General features: G+C 38.7%; 1 protein-coding gene and 1 pseudogene across 1 annotated transcript; both read right to left on the bottom strand.

The window, feature by feature from the left end:
- Window positions 1-3,698: 3,698 nt before the first annotated feature.
- Window positions 3,699-6,305, bottom strand: LOC110322065 (annotated as a pseudogene).
- Window positions 6,306-9,655: 3,350 nt separating this feature from the next.
- Window positions 9,656-10,588, bottom strand: LOC110322674 (olfactory receptor 10X1-like). Its single transcript, XM_021199407.1, has one exon. The coding sequence runs from the start codon at window positions 10,586-10,588 to the stop codon at window positions 9,656-9,658; it is 933 nt and encodes a 310-aa protein (XP_021055066.1).
- Window positions 10,589-11,175: the final 587 nt, after the last annotated feature.

The following is an 11,175-nucleotide window of genomic DNA, read 5'->3' as shown; positions in this document are numbered from 1 at the left end:
TTTGTCTCTGTTTAGTTTCTGTTTCCAGGATCTGCCCATTGGTGAGAGTGGGGTGTTGAAATCTCCTGGGATCCTAAGGTCCTGGGCACGTTAGAACACCTGGAAGTGGTACCTCCTCTGGGGACCATGGGGCTGTCCACTGATTTTGAAACCAATGCAGACCCGTGCTGACAAGCTTAGGCCTTGAGAGCGCCTCCTGGGTGGACACCCCTCCTCGGGCGGAATGATGCTGGATAACTGGAGCCAGAAATGGGATCTTTCCCAGAAGTCTTTTGCTTCTGGAGGCCACCCTCTCCCCAGTAGCACACCGGAGCAAAGATGGCAAAGATGACTGTCTTACCTGCTCAGGCACTAAGAACCCTCCCAGGTGGACACCTCTCCTCTGGAGGGAAAGGTGCCAAATGTCTGGAGCCAGAAAAGGAGTCTGTCCCAGCAGCTGTGTCACTTCTGCAGGCTGCCTTCTCCCAGGCATTGCACTGGAGCAATTGCTTCTGTTCTTGCTTGCCTCCTGCCATCTGCTTTTCTCAAGTGTTCCTTGACCTCGATACATCTGACTAGAGCCTGTCCTTCCTCTAATCCCAGTTGAGTCAGAACTTCTCAGAGTCCAGCACTCTTTGTGATCCTGTGACTTTGGGACCCTGTGATTCTGAGATTCTCAGAGTGTCAGGGTTCTTGGCAGTCAAGCTTCCTCTGAGACCATGACATCCTGGTGTGACCAAGATCCTTGGATCCTGGGCATGTTAGAACACCTAGAAATGGTACCTCCTCTGGGGACCATAGGGCTGTCCACTGAGTTTGAAACCAATGTAGACCAGCACTGACCAGAAGGAACCTGAGCCACTGGTTGAGCAGGATTCCTGTGTCTGCGCCCCAGCTTGCCTCAGGCACCCCTGGTTCTGTTGGAACAGATGTGTTCTGCTCACCAGTGATCCTAAGATCCTGGGTGTACTAGGGCACCTGTAGGATGGAGAGTCCTCTGGAGACCATGGTACTGTCCACTGAGTTTGGTGCCAAGGTGGCCTGACACTGGTGCCCATTAGTTTCCTTTTTATGACCTTTGATTAACAGTTTTATAACTTCTTGGAGTGTCTTCTGAGTAGTAGAATGAATGCCTCGTTACTATCTAGAAGCAATTAACTGATGACACATGGGAGACTGGCAGAGTTCTCATTACAGTTTTGACTACATGAAAGGCCCTAACAGCAGTCCTACTATAAAAAAGCTTAATAAATACTGATATAATTTTAGCAATTCTTATAGGATCACCATAAAGAATTAAGAGGTAATCTATTTGTCTATATAGCATCACTAAAAGACAGTATATCTGTGTAGATCTACAGAGATCTGTTCAAAAGGGTGGGCTAATGCCTAGTGATCATTATATATGTGTTAATAATAAAAGGAAAAGCATATTAATATCAGAAAACTTTCCTAAAATGATTTTCTCATGGGGCTTGCCTATTGGATAATTTTATCTAAGGCAGACCATCTCAGGAAGATTCCTGCTACTTACTAACTTGTCCTATGTTGGTGCCTGACATCTTTTGTGTTATGTCTTTACCTGTTTTTTTTTTTTTTTCTGTTAGAGTAATACTACTGTTATTGTTTGCATATGCTCAGTCCAGGGTGTGGCACTATTAGAAGGTGTGGCCCTGTTGCAGTAGGTGTAGCCTTGTTGGAGTAGTTGTAACACTGTGGGTGTGGGCTTTAAGACCCTCATCCTAGTTGTCTGGAAGTCAGTATTCTGATAGCAGCCTTCAGATGAAGATATAGATCTCTTAGATACTCTTGCACCATGCCTGCCTGGATGCTGCCATGTTCCCACTTTGATGATAATGGACTAAATCTCTGAACCTGTAAGCCAGCCCCAATTAAATATTGTCCTTATATGAGTTTCCTTTGTCATGGTGTCTGTTGACTGTAGTAAAACCCTAAGACAGCTAGTACTGTAAGAGTTTGGAATTGACTTCACTGTTCCCACTTTGAAAGTTTGGTAGAGTTTTATATTAAATCTGTATATGAACTTCTTTTGAAATTTAATTTGGAAGGATTTTAATACTGTTTTAGATGAAAAGGAACATACCTGCTATTTTAAAAACTTCTACAGTGTGGTGGTTTGAATATGATTGTCCCAGGGAGTAGCACTATTTGGAGGTGTTGCCTTGTTGGAGGAAGTGTGTCATAGTGGGGATGGGCTTTCAGAGCTTCTTCTTAGCAGCTGGAGGATGCCAGTCCTCTGTTTGCCTTCAGACCAAGATATTGAACTCTTAGCTTCTCCTGCAGCATGCCTGCCTGGGTGCTACCATGCTTCCACCTCTGAACCTTGCCTTGGTCATGTAACCTCTTTGTAGCAGTAAAACCCTACGATATACAGTTTAAAGACAAGAGAGATTTTGGCTACAGATGTGTCCGAAAAATGCTGCACTTAAACTAAGAGAGTTTTTAAAAAAAAAAACTAAGGACAAATTTTAACTAATAATCAATCTAGACTTTCCTGTTTGAGTTTTAGTAAGATCTGTTACTATTCTTCTTGTCATGTCAATTGCACAATGTTTCTGTTTTTATGGTGGATTTTTAAAAAATTGGATGTTATTTTCCTCCTGTTTCCTATATTACAGTTTACTTACTTTGTTAAAATTATTGTTAAGTGCATTTTGGTCAAATATACTTTTTATTAATCATTTTATTCATTTACATTTCAAGTGATATATCCTTTCCCTGTTACCCATTCACAACCTCCCTACCTCATCCACTATCTCCTTTTTCCCATTTGCTTCTATGAGGGTGCTCCTCCACTCACTCACCCACTCCTACCTCTTGGTCAAACATCTTAATTTCATACATTACCCATTAACATTTGCTTTTCAATACTGTTACTACAGAGACTACAAAAGTTTTCCTTACATATGTTCAAATTTCTTCAAATCATAAACTGTGTAAATATTAATATCTGGTTTATTTACATGAGAGGTGTTGAATGGTTTCCTCTATTCTCCAAAGGTAGAACTCCTTGTGAGGCAACAGTATTAGGTATGTCACTATTAAAAAATCGCAGTGTGATCAAAATACACTGTAGTGAACTGGAAATTCTAAAAGAATTAGTAAAATAAAGTTAAACTCCAAGAAAAATATTAGTAACCATTGAATGATGTCAATATTTTAGAAATTGTCTTTCGTGTGTGTGTGTGTATATATATATATATATATATATATATATATATATATATATATATATATATATGTGTGTGTGTGTGTGTGTGTGTGTGTGTGTGTGTGTGTGTATGTGTATACGCAAATTTTCACAAACAAATAGGTGCTGGTTTTTCAATATGTATTTCTTGTTTGAAATAGCTAAGTCCAACTTGGTATGCTGAAAACTGTCCAGAAATATTTAACATTTGTGTCTTTAGATACTAAAAATCTATCTCAGCCCAGAGGTCACACTGAAGTTCTCCCTTCTGCTCTTTCATTCCTTATGAGCCATACAGGATGCCCCAAAGTTGGCAGAATCTTCATATCAGGAGGGTTTTTCTTCTCGTGGTAGTTGAAAGAAGAGAAATTGGATAATTCCCTGACCAAGTCTGGAAAATGTCTAGGACAGATAGGTAAAAATATCAGTCATGTGCTCATGGATCCCACCTTTCCACAGAGGTCACGGGGTAAATGCTCCATTGACTCCTATGGGAAATTAAAGTTTATTAGACCAGCAGAAATATCCCAACATTATTTTTTAAGGTGACTGTCTTTTTCATGATTTCTCTAAGAACATTTTTTATATCCTTATTTCTGAGGTTGAATATGATGGGACTAAGGAATGGGATAATCATAATATATGAAATTGCTATGAGCTGTCATCTGCCCTGGAGGCTTCTGGCTTCACATAAAGAACAGATGCAAAACCAATGTGGATGATGACCACAGTGAGGTGCAAGGCACAGGTGGAAAATCCCTTTTGGTTATTCTCATCTGGAGGAATTTTGAGGACACAGGAAAGGACAAACACATAAGTCAAGAGTCTGAGCAAGAAAGCACTCAATAAACCAGACACTGACATCAGTCAAGAAGATGAGTAACAATGTACTTATCAGGTCCAGCATCACTATTAGTGATACACTGAATTCTGAGAAGTTACTGTCTATGCAGGGCAGTAACTGCCTCCATATGGCAGAAGAAGTGTCTGATGAGGTTAAGTATACAGAAAGACACTATGGATACTAGTGCAAGTTGTATAAAAATAGATCTCGAAGTCTCTGACTAAAGCAGAGGCCACAGGATGTCCACACGCCACATTGGTCATCAGAAGGGAATATCTGATATTTCATTAGCACCGTTAATGAACGGCAGGGGAAAAGGTGACGTCAGTGCTCAACCCAGCAGCACTTAGCTTGGTCTGTAATTCTTAAAATAAAATGTCAAGTGAGTATCTTTTGCTTCTAAGAAAACGATTGGATTAATAAAAAAGACAAATTAAGAGAGTAAACTCAGATTTTCGTGACTTCAAAACATGGTTAATACAAGTTTAACCTCTATAATAAAACCAAAATGTTGTGCTTTTCTTCAAAATATGGAGAGAGAGAGAGACAGACAGATAGAGAGAGAGAGAGAGAGAGAGAGAGAGAGAGAGAGAGAGAGAGAGAGAGAGAGAAGATATCTAAGGGTGTTGCAGATGGCCAGGAAGCAGTCATACCCCATGAAGGTGAGAAGGATACAGCGTGTTCCACCAAGGCCCAGGAAGAAACATATTTGCAAGCCACAGCTTGTGATGGAAATGTGACTATCCTTGTCCACCAGATTCACCAGCATTTTGGGGATGATAGTCAGGGTGTAGCAACTCTCAGAGAAAGATAATGCACTGAGGACGAAGTAAATAAGTGTGTGGAGAGATCTGTTCACCCAAGTCAAACCCATAATGGCCAGGTTGTCTGCAAGAATGATTGCATGTAGGCAAAAGAAGACCAAAGAAGAGGAAGGTCTGTACATGTGGGTAAACTGAGAAGCCTATGAGGATGAATTTGATCAGGATTGTGTGCTGATTGTCATTGCCTGGGTTCTTGAAATGTGAAAAAAAAAAAAAGAACTAATACATCTTCAATCTTTCTTACTCTTTAATATATTCAAATGAAATGAATGGTGTGAATACAATGGATCATAAGACTATAAGACACAATCAATTTTCTATTCAGTTTAGCAAAACGTAGCTAAGTATGTAGATGATCCAATTTCCTAATTACGCATTTATTCATTTCTTCAGGAACTCAATACTAATGATATGATTATGTCCAGAGGAATCATTCTGGCCTATTTAAAACATTTTGTTAGTTGGTAATTTAATATTGGTGAAATACCCCAACTGGTATTCGGTTGAAAGAGCTTCAGATACATTAGCTAAGCTTCATTTTAATAAGACCCCCCTACACTGAAATATACTGAGTAAGTTTGTAGACAGAGGGAATTTCTCAGTTGGTAGTACATTCGCTGAACAAGCACAAGGACTGGAGTTCAAAGTGTAGTGCCAAAATAAAAGCTGGGCAAGCCTGCATCCCAGCCCTGAAGATGCAGAGAAGGAATTGCTGGGGCAATTGTCTAGCTAGGCTATTTGGAACTGGCAATATCTCACCTCAGCAGAGGCTGCCTCAGTCAATGGACTAGAGGATTGAGGAAGGCACTTAATGTCAGCTTTGGGCTTTCATGTGTGTGTCCAGTCATGTGCACATCCACTCGTGCCCGCCCATACATATATGTGAAAACTCATGCTTACACATAAACATAAAAATCATAATATAAAATAAAATAACATGCTGAAGGATAAAGGATAAAGAGACAGAGTTAGCTCTAACACAGACATTTCAATAAAAATTTGCCTGTAAATATTCACAAAGTAAAGACAGATACTGATTAATAAGTAATTTGAAAACTACACATGAGCAATTGCTTACAAATGCCAGAGAAACCCAAAGCATTTTTCTTATTGAAGAAGACATCTAGATCCTAAATTATTAAAGAAATATTTTACAACTTGCTTTGGTTTCAATACTCTGAGAGGTGGCAAGCATGGAAGGTAAAATACCCCAGCAATCAATTTGAAAATAGTTATTTCATAATAGCTCAGCCCTAAATGGGATTTATATACTTCTGTCACCCCACTATCAAGACTCTAGATGTATCACAGAAGAGGAGGCAGAAAGAATGCAGGAACTGAATGATGAGAAGAATGTTTTAAAGTTCTGCATTATGGACACTATATGGTGATCACAATCATTGTCTCACACCTGCACTAGATCAATGCAGTTCACATCCCAGCACATATAGATCACTAGACATGACTACATTCTGACTATCCATTGTCATTAAATAGTTTCTGGAAAAGGGAAAATTCCTTCTTTATTAAATATTTGGCCACTGGTATATTTTCCATGCTCCAGTGGGCATACCCATGCAATATGGGAGCTCTAACTGGATTTAGTGGACTATCAAGAAAGGAAGATGGGAGAGAGTCTTGGAATCTATGTGTGGGGAGTTGGAAGATAGAAATGGGGGATAGAAACCACTATACTCTATTGCATGCATATATGCAATTTCCAAAAAGTATTGAAAAGTACCCCAGTGTTCTCATAGTCAGTAATGACAAGAACATTAGGTGATATTGACATCTAATACAGGCATTCATGAGATCATGCTCATTTTCTGAATGCTCAGATCATCATTAAGAAAGAGACAAAGGATGCAAAATCACCGTGTTAAATTTTCAGTAACTATGATCTATTTAATCTCATCCTCCCTACTACCACAATATGATGCCTGTCTTTATAATTAATATATTCAATTTTATATTATACAAAGTTACGTTTCCTGTCTCACAAGTCGAAGCATTTGACAAGTAGTATTTATGGAGTCTACATTTCCCCAAATTCTTTCAAATGTTTATTGATTTTTCACTTCACTGCATAAATATGAAGAGCATAAGACAGCTGAGATTAACTTACTTTAGAAATAATTATATCTAGAAAGTGGCATATTTGTAACTGGAATCACACTGTTTTGTCTCTAACTCCCAGTTTTTCCACTCCCCAGTGATTTTTTCTTTCAATAATGGGACTATGATAAATTATTTTCTGTGTTTCTCAAGGTGACACTGCAGAAGAATTCAAGAAGACAGGAATCCCCAATAAGCATTGTCTGGACAAGTTAAGAATCAGAAAAAAAATCTATATACAATGTCTGCTTTTTCACTACTGTGAATTTTGAACAGGTATAGTAACAGAATTTCCACAGTGCTTAGATTTAAATAAGACTAAATTAGCTTATGGCGAGTCTTGCCATTGTCAGAAGAGGCAAAGAAAAAGAATGTAAACATATAAGTGGTTCCTGAGATAATATAGGACCCCATGGATTCCACCATTTTTGTTTTTTTGACTCTTCTGTCTTTTTACATCTGCTTCAGTCATTTGTTCCATGTCATGCATAAACAACATTCGCTAATTCCCTTCTTTTCTCATCCATTTTCCCTTGCTTATGTTGTCTCAGTACCTTCTCATCTGTGAATGATTATTTCTCAGTTAGAAGGTAGGTTTCTGCTCTCTCCCTCCCCCCTCTCTCATATATATATCACATATATTATATATCCATGAACATATAGTTTATATATTATGTATATTTTACAGAAGAATATATGTAACAGAGGATAGGCATGAGCCTCTTTAGTATCTGTAAATGTTGTAGATTTTTGAAGTCTTAATATCTGCTTCCTCTGTGTTATAACATTTACTTCTCTTATTACTTAGATCCTTAAAAGGCTCTTCAGTTATCTCTCTCATTCAAATATATATAGATGAGAGTCAGTAGAACACTACACACAGTACCCTAAAATTCTCTGACTCTTTATGTAGCAACTCTGTAAGGAAGCTATTTCTAGGTATTTAAAATGAGATAAACTTACTTCATTAAATGAAGTAAGAAAACACTAGCAAAAAGGATGTTAAATTAGTCTTGGTATATTTAGAGGAAATTCATGATTTTTCTGTAATATATTATGAATGTATAAGTAAATGTCATATTTCATTAAACATGTATAGACCTCCAACACAACCATGAGATGGCTGTTATTTCCAAAGTTGTCATTAATAAAAGAAGCATTTTGAAATGCAAACACAGGTGTGGTAGCACAAGCCTGTCATCCTGTAATTATAGCACTAGAAGGCTGAAGCAGAAGGGTTGCATGTATTCAGGGCCTGCCTAGACTGAACAGTAAGTACTAGGTCAGCATTGGTTAAAGTATAGTATAGTGGTTTACTGTTTTTAGAGCAGGAAAGATGACTCAGCAATTAAGGACCCCTACTCAGTTCCCAGCACCCATATGAAGCAGTTCACAAGTGCCTATAACTCCAGCTCCAGCTATTGGATTCCACATCTTATTCACCTATTTCTGATGTTGTCACGAAACTGAGTGTTTCCTATCACATTTGTGTTATCAATGTATAGACTAGAGAATTGTAGACTCTCTTCAATGTCAAAAGGAAATAATGAGTAGGGAAGTAGGCAGGGCTATCCCAAAGACAATTTCTTTCCTTGGTGATGGCTAATTATGAATAAAAGAGAGCCAGCAGATCTAGAATATTTCCATACCTCTCAGGTAATAAAATTCCAAAGCCAAGTCACTGTCACAAGTATACTCTAATAGACACTCATCATAATTTTGGGGGTCAGGATTGATTGTCCTCCACAGTTGAGTACTAACTTATTTTGCCTCCACATTCCTCATTTTCGGGAGTCTTAGGGTTACCCTCACAGATTTCTAGGAGTTTCTATTGCCCCAGGTTTCTAGCTTGTCCCTGAGATACCTTGGTCCATTCCAGTTGTGTCTCTTAATACTCTCCCCTTATCTCCTTCCCAACATTGATCTCTCCTGTTCCTATCTACATCCCTTCCCAGCAAATCCCATCCTTTTTACTCAGCTTCTTTTGGTTTGTGGACGATAGCATGGCTATCCTTTACTTTATGGCTAATATTTACTTATAAGTGAACACATACCGTGTTTGTCTTTCTGAGTCTGGTTTATCTCACTTGGGATGTTTTTTCCTACTTTCAACCATTTGTCAGCAAATTTCATGTCATTGATTTTAATAGCTGAGTAATACTCCACTGTGAAAACATATCAAATTTTCTTTATTAATTTTTCGGTTGAGGGACACCTATATTGTTTCCCGTTTCTGGCTATTATGAATAAAGCTGCTAGAACAAGGTTGAACAAGTGTCCTTGTGGTAGGTTGGGACATCTTTTGGGTGTATGCTCATGAGTGGTATATCTGGGTCTTAAGAAAAGTAGAATGTCAGTTTTCTGAGAAATTGCCATATTGATTTTCAATGACACCTGTTCATGGAATGTCGTATTGCTGCTTATCATGTTGCTTTATTTAGTTCCTCACTTGTGAATTATGCAGGAGATGCAGAAATTAATTGGCAGAATCTCCAAATCACCAGAAGAAAGGGGAATGAAGTATTTGAATAACTTCCTGAGCAAACCTAGAAAATACCCGAAGAAGCTTCATGAAACCCCAGTTGCTTGTTCCTATATCCAAGCCATTCTACAGAGGTGATGTAACCAATTCTCCAGTTCTGACTAATAAAGAAATAATATACTAACAATTACAACTGAAGATTATTTTTTCATGACTACTGTCTTTCTCATGATCTTTCTGAAAGCATTCTTCATATCCTTATTCCTGAGTGTGAATATGATTGGGCTGAGGAATGGCGTAATGACAGTATACGGAACTGCTATGAGTGTGTCATCTCCTCCGGAGTTTTCTGGCTTCATATAAACAACAGATGCAAAACCAAAGTGGATGAGGACCACAGTGAGGTGTGAGGCACAGGTGGAAAATGCCTTTTGTTTACCCTCAGCTGAAGGGATCTTGAGGACAGAAGAAAGGATGAACACGTAAGTCAGGAGGATGAGCAAGAATGTACCCAGCAAACCAGACACTGACATCAGTGTTACAACAAATTCTGTGAAGTTACTGTCTGTGCAGGACAGCCTCAGAACTGCCCTCATATGGCAGAAGAAGTGTCTGATGAGGTTTGGTATGCAGAAAGACACCCTGAATATCAGTGTTGTCTCAATGAGAGAAATAAAGAAGCCTCCAACCCAAGCAGAGGCCACAAGTTGTCCACATGCAACATTGGTCATTAGAAGAGGATATCTGAGGGGGTTGCAGATGGCCAGAAATCGGTCGTATCCCATCAAAGTGAGAAGGATACAATTTGTTCCTCCAAGGCCCAGGAAGAAACACATCTGCAAGCCACAGCCTGTGACTGAAATGCGGTTGTCCTTGTCTATCAGATCCACCAGCATCTTGGGGATGATAGTCAGAGTGTAGCAGGTCTCAGAGAAGGAGAGTGCACTGAGAAAGAAGTACATAGGAGTGTGGAGAGACCTGTCCACCCAAGTCAAACCCATGATGGCCAGGTTGCCTGCAAGAGTGACCATATACAGGCAAAGGAAGACCACAAAGAGGGCGGTCTGTACAAGTGGGTAAGCTGAGAAGCCTATGAGAATGAATTCCTTCAGGATTGTTTGGTTGATCATCATTTCCTGGGTTCCTGAAATGCAAAAGAACAAATGAATCTATGATTCTCCTTATTCTTTAATATAATTAAATAAAATGCATAGTATGAATATAACACAGCATAATGTTATGCTCAATTTTTCATTCAGTTTAGCAAAGCTAATCCATGTATGTAGAGGACATGATTTCCTAGGTATGCATTCATGTATCTCTTCAATAATGTCTTAATTGTGACTTATTATGTCACCAGAAAGTTCATTTATTTTTGTCTTACAAAGGTTGACTATCAATAAAAATCCCTAATGCTATGTATGGTTGACCTCCCTTGAGTTGTTGATCCATCACAATGGTATCTCAATCCTAAATATCTATGCCCCAAATACAAGGCCAACCAAGTTCGTCTAAGTTTACTAAAGCTCACACCACATATTGAACACCACACAACAGTTGTGGGGGACATCAACACTCCACTCTCACTAAACAATAAAACTTTTGTTTTTGTGTGAAAGGTTCTGTGGATATCCATTAAATCCATTTTGTTATAACATCTGTTAGTTTTATTCTTGGGCTCAGAGAAGAGGATGGGAATGGGGAGAGCTGGATCTGATGT

This window comes from Mus pahari, chromosome 5, assembly GCF_900095145.1.
Source record: "Mus pahari chromosome 5, PAHARI_EIJ_v1.1, whole genome shotgun sequence".
Lineage (NCBI taxonomy): Eukaryota > Metazoa > Chordata > Mammalia > Rodentia > Muridae > Mus > Mus pahari.
Note: the sequence above shows the minus strand (reverse complement) of the source record. Positions and strands in the feature narration are given on the sequence as shown.